At 40.7% G+C, this 15,442-nt stretch overlaps 1 protein-coding gene across 1 annotated transcript; it reads left to right on the top strand.

Annotated features, from left to right (window-relative positions):
• Positions 1-8,055: 8,055 nt before the first annotated feature.
• Positions 8,056-13,071, top strand: dio2 (iodothyronine deiodinase 2). Its single transcript, XM_066685472.1, has 2 exons — positions 8,056-8,534; positions 11,264-13,071. The coding sequence occupies exons 1-2, from the start codon at positions 8,196-8,198 to the stop codon at positions 11,822-11,824; spliced, it is 900 nt and encodes a 299-aa protein (XP_066541569.1). The 5' UTR covers positions 8,056-8,195; the 3' UTR covers positions 11,825-13,071.
• The last annotated feature ends 2,371 nt before the right edge of the window (positions 13,072-15,442 follow it).

Consider the following 15,442-nt stretch of genomic DNA (forward strand, 5'->3'; position numbering starts at 1 on the left):
AGAGAGAACACACCACACTCCTCACCGACAGTCATCCGGAGGAAACCCACGCAGACACAGGGAGAACACACCACACTCCTCACAGACAGTCATTCGGAGGAAACCCACGCAGACACAGGGAGAACACACCACACTCCTCACAGACAGTCACCCGGAGGAAACCCATGCAGACACAGGGAGAACACACCACACTCCTCACCGACAGTCATCCGGAGGAAACCCATGCAGACACAGGGAGAACACACCACACTCCTCACCGACAGTCATCCGGAGGAAACCCACGCAGACACAGAGAGAACACACCACACTCCTCACAGACATTCACCCGGAGGAAACCCACGCAGACACAGGGAGAACACACCACACTCCTCACAGACAGTCACCCGGAGGAAACCCACGCAGACACAGAGAGAACACACCACACTCCTCACCGACAGTCATCCGGAGGAAACCCACGCAGACACAGGGAGAACACACCACACTCCTCACAGACAGTCATTCGGAGGAAACCCACGCAGACACAGGGAGAACACACCACACTCCTCACAGACAGTCACCCGGAGGAAACCCATGCAGACACAGGGAGAACACACCACACTCCTCACCGACAGTCATCCGGAGGAAACCCATGCAGACACAGGGAGAACACACCACACTCCTCACCGACAGTCATCCGGAGGAAACCCACGCAGACACAGAGAGAACACACCACACTCCTCACAGACAGTCACCCGGAGCGGGAATCGAACCCACATCCTCCAGGCCCCTGAAGCTGTGTGACTGTGACACTTCCTGCTCCTATATAGGTTCCATATATTTAAAATACTTATCTTCAGTTTTATTTCAAGTAAAAATATGTAAATGTTTTTAAACCCATGACTTTTTTGATAAACAATTTTAAATGTATTATGTTTTCTACCAAATTAGTGTATATTAATAATTTATTGATTTTTAAAATAAATCCATTTAATGCAAAACATTCCCCTATTAATACCATTATATTAGCATTTACAAAGCAACAATCTATAAGCAATGAGACTGCGCTTTAAAGTGACTGTTACAAATACAGTTTTAAAATTTCTTTCCCCTTAAGAACATTTTATAAATCGGCAGACATTGTTATAAACGGTCATTGATGTAATTGAATAAACAATTCAATTAAAATAAATAAAGATGATATTAAATGTCATTTCACAAGACCTTCTGCCAATAAATAAAAAGCAGTGGAACTGTCATCCACCAGGTGTGCATCCTCTCTGAATGTGCCTTTCCAGATGTTGCCTAGGTTTAAATTGGTTATGTTTGGGCTTAATGCAATAGGCACTGATAGTTTTGCTAAGATAAGCTGTGCTTTTCAAATGATCCAATCAGCTTTTTCAAAACGGTGACTGCCATTTCCTCCAATAGCTGTCTCTGGCATTAATAAGCAAAAAAAATACACATGCTTTTATTTTCATCTGCATTAAACCTGTGTGTGGCATTGGACACAGACACACACACACTAGTGCAATAAGGGCAGTGAGCACACATAGTGATGGGCAGCCATCCCAGCACCAGGAGAGCAGTTGGGGGTTAGGTGCCTTGCTTGAGGGCACTACCACTGTAGATGATGAATGTCAAGACAGCACTTTTTCTTCTGTCTCCCCAACCCCAATTTTCTGCCCATTGATGGGATCGAACCAGTGACTTTCCAATCCCAAGCGCTCTAATTTAGCCATTATGTCATATGTGTCTTTCCTGCTTCTTACACAACCCATTCTTTTTAATAACTTTCTGACATTATTTTCAGAAAATTTTCGACTTTATTCTCAGTTTTTTCAGAATATTTCTGACATTATTCTCTGATTATTTCTGACATTATTCTCAGAAATTATTCGACTTTATTCTCAGTATTTTCAGATTATTTCTGACATTATTCTCAGAAAATATTCAACTTTATTCTCAGTATTTTCAGATTATTTCTGACATTATTCTCTGATTATTTCTGACATTATTCTCAGAAAATATTCGACTTTATTCTCAGTATTTTCAGATTATTTCTGACATTCTCAGAAAATATTCAACTTTATTCTCAGTATTTTCAGATTATTTCTGACATTATTCTCTGATTATTTCTGACATTATTCTCAGAAAATATTCAACTTTATTCTCAGTATTTTCAGATTATTTCTGACATTATTCTCAGAAAATATTCCACTATATTCTCAATATTTTCAGATTATTTCTGACATTATTCTCTGATTATTTCTGACATTATTCTCAGAAAATATTCAACTTTATTCTCAGTATTTTCAGATTATTTCTGACATTATTCTCAGAAAATATTCGACATTATTCTCAGTATTTTCAGATTATTTCTGACATTATTCTCTGATTATTTCTGACATTATTATCAGAAAATATTCAACTTTATTCTCAGTATTTTCAGATTATTTCTGACATTATTCTCAGAAAATATTCAACCTTATTCTCAGTATTTTCAGATTATTTCTGACATTATTCTCAGAAAATATTCGCCTTTATTCTCAGTATTTTCAGATTATTTCTGACATTATTCTCAGAAAATATTCGACTATATTCTCAATATTTTCAGATTATTTCTGACATTATTCTCTGATTATTTCTGACATTATTCTCAGAAAATATTCAACTTTATTCTCAGTATTTTCAGATTATTTCTGACATTATTCTCAGAAAATATTCGACTTTATTCTCAATATTTTCAGATTATTTCTGACATTATTCTCTGATTATTTCTGACATTATTCTCAGAAAATATTCAACTTTATTCTCAGTATTTTCAGATTATTTCTGACATTATTCTCAGAAAATATTCAACTTTATTCTCAGTATTTTCAGATTATTTCTGACATTATTCTCTGATTATTTATGGCATTATTCTCAGAAAATATTCGACTTTATTCTCAATATTTTCAGATTATTTCTGACATTATTCTCTGGTTATTTTTGACATTATTCTCTGATTATTTCTGACATTATTCTCAGAAAATATTCGGCTTTATTCTCAATATTTTCAGATTATTTCTGACATTATTCTCTGATTATTTTTGACATTATTCTCAGAAAATATTCAACTTTATTCTCAGTATTTTCAGATAATTTCTGACATTATTCTCAGAAAATATTCAACTTTATTCTCAGTATTTTCAGATTATTTCTGACATTTTTCTCTGATTATTTCTGACATTATTCTCTGATTATTTCTGACATTATTGTCATTTCTTTTTAAACTCTCTGAAATTTTCAGATCTTATTCTCAGAATTATCCAGATTGTATCATCAGATAATGAATAATTATCAAAGCGATAACTGAATAAAAATTATAATTCAATGCCGTGGAACTAAAACTCTGCTGTTCTTTCCAGAGAAATGGATATTGGGTTTCTTTTTCACTGATGAGAAATGCATGTTTAATTTGTGAAGTCCTCGCTTTCCTCATGAAAAGCAGCATTGAAAAGGCATCTCACCAACAGACGTGCAGATTACACCACTCAAGAATAATTTGACTTCACAGCAAGCTGCTCTCCAGTGACCAGAATCGAGCTGGACACTGTTACTGAGACGAGCGTGTGCTGAGAGATCTGATCGTAAAAACACTGAGACCATATACAGATTTTGTGAAGGAATATTATGTCCATTTAACTTGGCTAAATCAGAAGTTTTTAATTCACTGAGCCAAGGACCAGTACCTAGTCATGGGTCATTTTGTATCAAGCCACAGCAACTACAGCTAGTAGTAGTTGTGTGAGGCCGGGTTTTTTATGCTGTCATTTTAATTTAAAAGGTGAGAGTCATATTCATGAAGAACTCGTGGGGTTTCATTGCTCTCATGCAAAATAAATGTGTTTTGGCTCAGACTCCCATCGCCTGCTCTCAAACATTTACTGCTCACGCTCAGATCTTAAATGATTGTGCAGTTAATACTTGTCTCTGCTTCCACTCCATGTTACCTGAGATATTTGAGCCTGAGGCTGAGGTTGAAACAGACTGGAGATATGGGTGTGTTTAATGTCTCTTCTCAACCAGTGAGTGGGGGGGGGGGGGGGGGGGCAATAACAGATTCATCAGTCAAAGTCTGTAACACTTTCAGAAGATATAAATGCAGTACACCCCAAACCCATCTCTTTCTGACTCCTATCATTTTTTCCTCTCTAGTGCATTATTTATTTGGGGATCTGGAGTGGCTACCCACTGGTTTATGTGAGGGTACAAAGGCTATGTTACAAAACTAAAACAATTAATGACAAAAAAAGGAGAAAGGAGAAGTCACTTGAGGGTGAAAGTGTGCAGAGGCTCATTTTCATTGAACGGAATAGGCACTGAAACGTCCTTTTTCTGGACATGGCCGTTTAGATAGGGGTAGAGCTCTGCTGTGTTGTTTGATCCCTGTGGTATTTTGAACAACGCATTTTATTGAAATGTTTCATAGTATATGTGACCTTTAAACTCACAGTTACACTCATATACAGTGTACCATGCGGCAGAGGTTAAGGCTATTACGGTCCTTCCAAATGATCATAGCCATCACAATGCTAATTCCCATTAGTGCCTCTATGAGATTTCAAGTGTTAAATTAGAACAAATTCAATGCTATTGTATCTTTTTCATGTGGTGTGGATCATTCTCAAACGACCCTCTATGCACTATGTAAGGCACTACTAGGATTTTAAATATGTCTGTCATCAGAGATCACTGGTTAGATGCTCAGTGATGCCTTAGCAATCCTAGAGTCTAAGAAAAGAAAACTGGGTTTGCTGATTGGGCACTGACATTTCCATCAAATCATCACAAGTACAATGCTAGCCAGTGCAGGCAATAGGCATGTAGGTTTCTCTTTAAAATGTGTTCAGCTGTTTAGTGGTGTATTAGCAGCAGTTAGAAGACTTAGAGAACTTACATTCATTTATTCATTCATTTATTGAATGTATATGCATATCCTGTTCAGGGTCGTGGTGGGTCAAGAGCCTACCCAGAATCACTGGAGTGCAAGGCAGGAACACACTCACACACATTTATGTACACATTAGCGTAGCCAATCCACATATTAACATGTATTTTTGGACCTTGGAAGAAACCGGAGCACCCGGAGGAAACCCACACAGACACAGGGAGAACACACCACACTCTTCACAGACAGTCACCTGGAGGAAACCCACACAGACACAGGGAGAACACACCACACTCCTCACAGACAGTCACCAGGAGGAAACCCACACAGACACAGGGAGAACACACCACACTCCTCACAGACAGTCACCAGGAGGAAACCCACGCAGACACAGAGAGAACACACCACACTCCTCACAGACAGTCACCCGGAGGAAACCCACGCGGACACAGGGAGAACACACCACACTCCTCACAAACAGTCACCCGGAGGAAACCCACGCCGACACAGGGAGAACACACCACACTCCTCACAGACAGTCACCCGGAGGAAACCCACGCAGACACAGAGAGAACACACCACACTCCTCACAGACAGTCACCCGGAGGAAACCCACGCAGACACAGAGAGAACACACCACACTCCTCACAAACAGTCACCCGGAGGAAACCCACGCTGACACAGGGAGAACACACCACACTCCTCACAGACAGTCACCCGGAGGAAACCCACGCAGACACAGGGAGAACACACCACACTCCTCACAGACAGTCACCCGGAGGAAACCCACGCAGACACAGGGAGAACACACCAAACTTCTCACATTCACTAGGAACTGCGTTCAAAACCACAAACACAGGAGCCCAGAGCAGTGCCACTACCTGTTGCACCACTGTGTCCCCCTAGAGAACTTACAGAGGACATTAATTATACAGAACGGAGCAATTTGATATTCAACTTGTATTTAATGCTACAAAATTTAGGAATAACTACCTTTACCAATAACTATATTTAAAGTTCAGTGTCTTATGTACACTTAAGTAAAGTTTAGTCAAATTCCCAAGTATGTGTTATATAGTAAGTAATCTTGTATCAGTGAACTAGTTGTTGCAATAATTCTTGGGATTAAACTGTTCCACTTTTTGGTTTATAAAAACATACATGTAGTATACTCCACATGTAATAGTAGCAAACTTTACGTACACAACTAGTTTACATCTTTTTTACACGTATAACTGTAATGTATTATAAAACGAATTAAGCCTGTTATAATACTGTCAAACTCAGCCTGTTATCATGGTACAAACAAAGTTTACTAAAAACTACGTATTCCCAAGTTGTGTACAATGAATATCTGGCAACCCGTAGGTAAAAAGCAGCCTTATAACCCCAACTGTAAACTAAATGTATCCTGAAGGTTTAACTGCAGTGTCCTCAAAGTTTGCAAAGCGGTGTTATGTGTTTGTTTAATGCTATCACTGACAGAAAAAGTTGTTTTCAAGGTTCTCCTTTGGGTAAATAACAGATGCCGTGAAACAGTGCCACAAGTGGATTGAGGCACACTTAATAAACAAAAAATGATTACAAGTTATGATGAAGCAGAGTGTCCTCGCCATACAAATCACGTTTCAGTAGTTGTTGTCTTTTAGTAGTTTAATTACATTTTAGACCTGAAATCGTGTTGTTCAAACCTTGGAAGGATATAAAACCAGTCAAATGTTTATCTGTGTGTGTGTTGGGTAACACTGTGTACAGTTCCACTCACATACGAAGCTATTCCACCCCAAACTACAAGTCAGCGTAAAATGTATGTATAAGGAAAGAACACTTTATTACACTTTCTTTAACTGTATCTTGATCAAAAGATTGTGTACTCCACATATACTCAGAAAATTCTCTATACCTCCTTGGTTTTCAGCAAAGTCAGTGACTTTTCGTGAGTCACAGTAGTGCAACACTTCCACAAATCTCTTTAAGCATCACTGCCAAACGATTAACGTACGGGTGTCTGCTAGGCGTTAATGAAGTAATAACAGTAACGATGTTTATTACAATAAAAAGGTCTGAGAAAATAATCATCACTAATAACACAAATGGGACAAAGGGAGTGACCGATAACACAAGCACTATAAAATCAGTGAGCTACACGATCGACACGTCCCACAGTAAAACATTACATTTAGGACCACCTTCTTTCATCAAAACAGTGAAACATCTAAAAATGGACAAGGAGAAACCAATCTGATGAGCTGAAGTTACTAATACTGCTCTTAAATGAGTTATACACTTGTAAAACAGGTAGAACCTTAGCTACAGTGTTTGGCTTTTAGTTTCTCGGTCGATATAAAGATGTCATTTCAGTATCTTTTTCTCGTGTTCACTCATTATATCAGAGACATTGTAAGAACTTTTGATTACAGTATGTACAGCAGTATGTGTGTGTAATTATGTAAATAAATACATGGATAGTCAGTCTTTCACTGAGCAGTGCCTCCAAAACTCTCCTGGAAGTATTAGACCCCAGCAATGGTACTGTTTGCACAGTGTTACTTATAATTAGATGTAAATGAGCTTTCTTGTGAATTAAATTGTAGCATTGCCATTGTTTAATTGAAAAAATAAACCTGAAAACATAAGCTGAAGTAATGTATTATTGTAAATATATAACAATATCATTGTTGATTTCTGTCATTTTCTGAACGACGACATTAAAGCTGTGTTGATGCCTGTGTTGTTGGTTGTGTTACTGTGTTAAATGATAACTAATAGTACTGGATTCCTGAGAGGTATTGTAGGGACACATTTCAGAATAGTTTAAAAAAAAAGCCTGTTTATGTATCGTCTTAAATGCTTACTTACTTTTCTACTTTCCTTATTTAGTGATATATATTTTAAACTAAAATCTTTCTGCACAAATTATAACGGCCACCCTCTAGTCAGACTTGCCTTTACTCTGCAGAGCTGATATCAGTGAACTCTGAGAGAGTGCGAGTCCTGGCCCAGAGCTTTTATTGCCTCCCCCTCCCCCTTCAGAGTGACGTCATGATCCTGCCCCAAGGCGAGCGAGCGAATGGTTTGTGTGAATGGTGTGGAGGGTATAAAAAGAGCTCATTCTCACTGGGGATCATTTAGAAGTGAAACAGGAACAGAGGAGTGGGCAGAGAGCAAAGAGAGGAGAGAGTGGAGAGGGTAAAGAAAGTGGAGAAAAAAGGTGAAGAAAGTGGAACTCACTTCAGTCTGTATCACAGTGTAGCATCTACATCTGCTTCCTGTTGCTCCGGGATTGATGACGGTGTGTAAGGGCCACCATGAGCCTGGACAGGTGAAGGGAGGCCAGGTGAGCAGTGGGCCACTGCGGTGTGGACAGGTGAGGTGCAGGCAGGTGAGGAGTGGGGGCAGGCGGAGGATGGGTGCTCTGAGTGTGGACCTGCTGGTCACTCTACAGATTCTGCCTGGCTTCTTTTCCAACTGCCTGTTCTTCGTGCTGTACGACTCTGTGGTGCTGGTGAAGCGTGTTGTGTCTCTGCTGAGCTGCTCGGGCTCCGGGGGCGAGTGGCAGCGCATGCTGACAGCCGCAGGCCTCAAGTCCATCTGGAACAGCTTCCTACTGGATGCATACAAGCAGGTAAGGGCTATACAGAGACGAATGGTATAACTTGACTGGGGGGTATGCAAATGTTGCACATTACTGCAGCAAAACTTACCTCTGAATTTACTGCGGCTGCACTTTCTGCTGGATGTGTGTGAGCAAGTAAGCGTTGCTGAACTTACTGCTGCATCCATAAGCGTGATTACAATTCATGCTGCATTATTATAAGCACAAAAATAGTTAAACAAACCTGAACTTCCTGTTACAGCTCACCCCCCATGGAGCCATTTTCACACCCACTCACTGACTGATGAGACTGGGCTTATACTTTTGAATTGCTCATTGTTCACCTGCGTCTCACTTTACTTTAAAAATCACAGTGCTTAATGTATTAATAACATGGTGTTAAACTACTGTAAACTCACGGTAACTCTGTAATTATTTATTCATACAGCTCTTTGTTCATTGTTTTGCTCCGGTGTTGACTTTCTTCAGACTTCAGAGTTCTGCTAAAGTTTCCCCTGCCACTCTCCCCTCAGTGTGCTGCTCACTCGGGGCTGGAAACCAGAATTCTGTAAAGCTCCTTTGTGACAACAGTTGTTGAAATAAACTTGAACCGAAATCATAAATCGATCACAGGCAAGTGCCCAAGTTACAGTGATTTAAATATGACATTATTCAGCAAAGGAGCTGTAACTGCGCAGTAAATAATGCGTGAGAAATTAGAAAATCAACAATTGGTGTAAGTTAACTAAGAATGTCCATGTGAATATATGATCAGAGTTGTCCTTTCTGCTGGATGCACATGAACCAGTAAACACTCCCCCACCTTATTGCTGTATGAATGAAGCATGGCTACACTTTGTGCTACAGGACTGACCCAGCTGTGCGATGCAGAAGTAGCAAGTTCATGAAAGAACTTTCTGCCCATGTGCACATCTGCACTATACATGGAAGTAGATAGGCTGTGCAAAATGTAGTGCTCCATGACTACATTCGGAAGTGTTTCTCAAGCACAGCACGTTCTAAACAAACCCGAAGTAACGTTGTGCTCTTTTGTATTGAGATTTTAGCCTGTATTTTAATCAGTAAACAAGCTTCAATGGAAAACGCCATTTGCCTCTTTTCAGTGAAAGGAAAGGTTATTGTATCATGCCGGTAATTCCACTCAATATAAAGAATTTTGAACTTCGAACTCCAGACAGTCAATGGCCCTGCAGGGCAATGCCCTTTAAATTTGTTGGAAACCAAATGTCTGAGTCCCCTTTGGTGTTACTTTTTAACTTGAAATCTATCAAAGATTGCCTAGTGTTGCATAGTAAGTTATAGGCCTGTCACTTTAATGCTTTCAGCATCCTCCACTATTAACTCACTGTCAGCTCTATAGAGGGCCCGAATGCCCCAGTTGATGAGTGCCAGGGTGATTTATGCAACTGGCATTCAACTAGTGGCACAATAGAAACAATTAAACCAAGCCAAGGGAATACATTTGTTTTTATTTGTTTCTGGGTCAGGCAAAAACCCCTTATCGTATTTCCACCTTGAGTCATACTCTGTTTGTGTTGTAAGGAGGAGGACACGTTCACTAGTGAGAACACAGAGGGAGAGAGGCTGAATGATAATGATTAGTTAGATAGAGCTTTCAAAATACCTCACACCACCATAGACATCAGTGAGACTGATCAGTTTTCACATGCCCACTCTCCAGTCGAAGTTATAAGCATTTTTGATTTTTTTTTTTTTTTTAATTCAGGATCAGCTTGTAATGGGCTTAATGTTCCAAGAACTTGCTGTAAATCTCTCAGCAGCTCTGTTGTCCTGTGCAGGTTTATGAAAGATGAAAGGGGTCATGTGCCCTACATGGGTTTTCTTCCCTCTGTTTACCCACTGTGGCTTGTAGTCATTTTAAATTGTTTTAAAGAATGCCGGAGTACAAATAAACACTTACTGCAATTGCTTGGAAAGTTATAGAGATTGGCAGACAGGGATAAACTAAATTCCTAACTTTTTAGTAGATTGTTTTGTGCATGCTGATGCTGAAGAGATTTGAACATTGAACCAAAGGTTTACAGAGTTTCCAGAGAAACTAGACCACACTTTAAATAATTTCTTGACTGCACTGGGCTGTGTCATATGTGCATGTGTGTAGCTCTTGTGCCTCGCCTTCCCATCTTTAACTGGGCCTCTGCTGTGACTGCGGATATTGGTTTGTCACTGTGTGTGTGTGTGTGTGTGCTTGTAGTGAAACGTTACACTCTAACAATAAATGGACATTCAGTGGACGTACCAAAAATGTGTTTGGGAACTTTCACCACTGAATGATTACGTAATATTAATAGTTGTCTTTTTAAATTGACCATGGTTTTTGTATGAAATTATCTTTCATAAGGAAAGTATAATTTTGCACATCATCATCATCATGAAGAAGTATTCCACCCACTTTACTAAGGCTACTGTAAAGCACAGAGATGGAAATCTAATAAAGGGTGTTGATCTTCTGTTCACAGATTGGATAAAATATGTCTCACTGTAGTGTCTCTTTAAATGAATGTCACTTTATTTGACGCACGTCTTTATATACGTCTCAAATGTACAAGGACTTTTTTAGGCCACTGTATGGACGATAAATATTTGGTATTGAACTTTTACATGCTGAAAAAGTTGTTTACAAAGGTTCTTTTAGGAACCAAAACCCTCTGAGGAACCTCTCCAGGGAACCCTTTACCCTGTTCTGACACTGAAATCTCTCTTTTTGACTTTTCCAGGTGAAGTTGGGGGAGGCGGCCCCAAACTCCAAAGTGGTGAGGGTCCCTGGGATGAGCAGCTGCAGGTGGAGCGCTTGCGCGAAGAGCATGGATGAGTGCCACCTGCTGGACTTTGAGTCGTCTGATCGACCGTTGGTGGTGAACTTTGGCTCGGCCACCTGACCCCCATTCTTAAGCCAGCTACCGGTCTTCCGGAGGCTGGTGGAGAACTTTTCGGACGTGGCGGACTTTCTGCTGGTCTACATCGACGAGGCTCACCCTTCGGACGGCTGGGTGGCTCCACCGATGAAGCCATACTCGTTTGAAGTTAGGAAACACCGAAATTTGGAAGAACGGGTGTCCGCGGCGCAAAAGCTCGTGGAGCACTTCTCTTTGCCACCGCAGTGCCAGCTGGTGGCTGACTGCATGGATAACAATGCCAACGTGGCCTATGGCGTCTCCTATGAGAGGGTGTGCATTGTGCAGAAGAAGAAAATAGCCTATCTGGGAGGGAAGGGGCCGTTTTATTACAACCTTAAAGATGTACAGCACTGGCTCGAACGGAGCTATGGAAAGCGGTAATTTCTAAAGATGACAGAAACCCTCTTTTTATGAATGGTGGAAAAGTTTATTTTTGTATAATGGAGAAAAAAAGGAAGGTAAAGTGCTTTCAGAACTGTTTCAAGGTGGCTCCAGTGGCAACATGGGCCAAGCTCCAAGTCAATTTCCTGAATTCTCTGAAATGATCAACGAGTCTCCTGGGTGGAATTCCACATTCCTAACCTCTTTTATACACAGCGAATAGAGACACTAAACACTAAGAATTGCACTTCGATTTTTGATATGACATTGCTGACCACAGAAATGATTTATATGTGCACTATCAGTAACAGTCATGTACGCCATTAATGTAGTATTACGTTGTGTAATACGTTTTCCATTAAATAACATTCATTGCTTCAAAAAAAACCAAATTGTTGGACAGAGAAGAAAGCACAGATACCCAGCTTAAGATAATTTATTTTTGTTTACTTTAATGTTTACTGTTTTTTCATAAGTGTCCTGTTTATGAAATACTATCTTTCCCTGTTTGACAATCGCTCATATTCCATATTACTTGTGAACTGCATCAGCTTTTTCATTTTCTGATACACATTCACACATCTGTCCCATCGCTGGGCTGAAAAAGTGGTGCAGTCTACCTTTCCATTCCTTGCCAATTATACCATTTAAAGAAATACAAGACTTTTCCTACATTTATTTCCACACAAGTGAATTTTTCAGATAATCTTTTGGATGGTCAGTGATGTGAGGGTACCGTACGGTGATGTACTGGCAGATTCAAACACAGGGAACCATGATTGTAGACTGGCAATTATTTGCCATGTGGTTTTGCTTGGACACTGCATTTTGGCACAGTGTACAGGGAAGCTGATCAAAGAAATTCATCAGAATGTTAACAGGAAATGTTCCAGAAAGTGGTAAACTACGCGTCTGTTGATGCAGACCCTTCAGTTATCTTCTACAGACATTCGTTTACGTTAAAGACAAACTGTCGTGTGTATGAAGGCCACTGACGAAAGGATCCTGAATCCTGTCTGTGGCTGGATGAACAGAGCCACGCCTTTTTTTGTCCCGACCTAAATGAGTGTTCCTGTAGACATGCTCTTGCTGTTTTTTAGGCCCCATTTACATATTTACTACACATGCATATTCAGATAGTCAGAACCATGTTGTGCAGACCAGCTGCTTTCATACTATGAGTGAAAAAGGAAAAAAGGAACAAAAAAAAAAAGTAAAAGAAAAAATAAAGCTGAATTTTTATTTGCTGCCGACTGTGAGTTTTTCTCTCTTTATGTTTTCACTTGGTTCTGGGAAACTCTCAGCGAGGGTTAGAGGACGAGTCCAGATGGAGACATCCTTTGGGTGACAGTGCAAAAGTTTCTGGAGCACAAAGGCGAGAGAGGAAAAACAGACGCGCATTCAGAGAAACTAGCTTCTTCAGGGTGGGGGAAACGCTGGTGTTTTTGTTTCCATTAAAGCGATGGCTGCAGACATGCTCTTGCTGATGGGTCTGAACATGTGCAGCACTATCAAATGGTGTGACGCAGAGGGTTCTGGCTGAACTTCTGCACCTTGGAGGCTGCCAATAACCAAAGAGCAAAGCCTGGGGGAGAACATGTCCTGGGGAGGCGGTATGAAACAGAAACCCTTGTTGCGGCCGGGCATCGTTTATTCGAGCGGAACGGGTGCATTGGAGCCACTAAGGCGTTATTCACGGACTGCCTGGATCTTGGAAAGCAGTGCTCAGCGCTGTGGGACAGGGAGGTTGCCAACATCACGGATGGAGGTGGTAGGGCACAGGCTCACATAACAGCACCATACAGGCCCACTCCAGGAAGGAGGCTCGCAGAGTACTCTTTAGCCACTACGTCTGGTAAACAGGTGCTGGACGGAATCATAAGCAGCTCGTTTAGGAAGTGTCCTCATTTACAGGGACCGAACCTCATGAAGTGAGGAAAAGGGGTTGGGTGGTGCTGGTGGTGCTGGTGGGAAGGGAAATGGGACCTGCTTCATTTATTTAGCTACAGCAAAGACATAAAGCATAGTAATGGCCCGCGTTAGCCAAATCAGCCTATATAAATTAAAACAAAATGTTGATACAAGTATTTAAATGTATGCGTCTGAGCTCACGAGATAAGGTCTTTATGTCCTTACTTATACAACGGATTATTTGATTTGGATGGCCAAATTATCCCATGTCTGGTATCAATATCTCTTATAAATCAACTCCAACTCTCCCGGGGAGATGCCAAACATTTTATTCATACTTAGTCCACCCCTTTTCTTCCTTGGAAATATAAATCTGAAGAGGAAAAAAGGGCTCTCCAGCCCTGTGCTAAAAATATTCCCTTCCAAACATTTGTGCTGGTAACAAAAAGATCTGGGTCTTCCTTGCGATTTCACGAATCGAGAGAGACGTACTTTTTGCATCTCATAGAATTGCTAAACGTAATCATTTAACCCGTCAACTGCAGGTCAGATATAAAGACTAATGACAAGTAGTAAAGCCATGAAGCTAATATGTGAGTTAGAGTCAGGAATTATGGCAATGGCCCACATAAGGACCTCAGAAATGAGTTATTTCCTCAAACTGCAGGTTAAGTATTCAGATTTTAATGCCTGGACTTCTCAAGTTACTTCTAGAGAACTAATACATAACTTATTTAGAGGGAAGAACTGAAGAGAGGGACCACATACAAAGCTTTAAGAAGTTAAGGGCTAACACCTGAAATATTAACAACACGGAGAATAATGCTCTTTTCACACATTCCTACCCCAAGTATCCAGATGCTGGACACTTTCCAGTCTCTTTGATGATTATCCTATAGACTCCATCCAACCTTCGTTTTCCTCTCACTCTCTCTCTGTGTCACACTTAACCATATGGTGCTTCATAACAGTTACATCATCCTGATGCAACACTCCATCAGCACATTGCAAGCAAACATGCAGCCAGCCCGGTTTTGCACATAGCCCATGGCAAAGCCTGACGCTGGCTCAGGAACACAAGTTTAACATCAGTATTCAGGAAAACGCCTCAGTTTCACAGACTGTGCTGAATAGTCTTCTGGAGTAGTGCTGTCTGTGTTCCAGCTGCAGTGAGAGTGTTCCTCTGGAGCCTGTTTTCCAGCCTGGACTCTGAGTGCAGACTACTGATTCAGTCCAACTCTGAGGTGTCTCTGGGTTCTGGTACCTTCTCCAATGTCACCACATCCTGTCTTTTGCTTTCCCAAGAAACACGCCTCAAGGAATTAAATTAATATATTGTTGCTTTCCAAATAAAATCATGTTCTTGAATGTTGTTCACTCGGAGCAGAAGAAATGACCTCTAAATAGACATGGGATATTATCTAGTAGATTCAGGTGTTGTCCTGCATCGTGTTCTTGCAGACCCACTACGTGCCCAGGAATCGGATACGAATACAATCTAGGACCACTTAGCCTCATTAAGGGAATGTGCAACCACTGTGTACACAGAAATTCATAGGTGCACTCACAAATTAAACTGAGACGCTCTGATGTAGCTACCGATTAAGGTCCAAATGCTGGACAGAGGGCTCTAAAGCACCCCGCCACCACTGGATTTTGGAGCAACTAGTATTCAATCTTGAGTAATGGAGAACCATCCAGTTCCTG

This window comes from Hoplias malabaricus, chromosome 1 (assembly GCF_029633855.1).
Source record: "Hoplias malabaricus isolate fHopMal1 chromosome 1, fHopMal1.hap1, whole genome shotgun sequence".
In the NCBI taxonomy this organism is placed as follows: domain Eukaryota; kingdom Metazoa; phylum Chordata; class Actinopteri; order Characiformes; family Erythrinidae; genus Hoplias; species Hoplias malabaricus.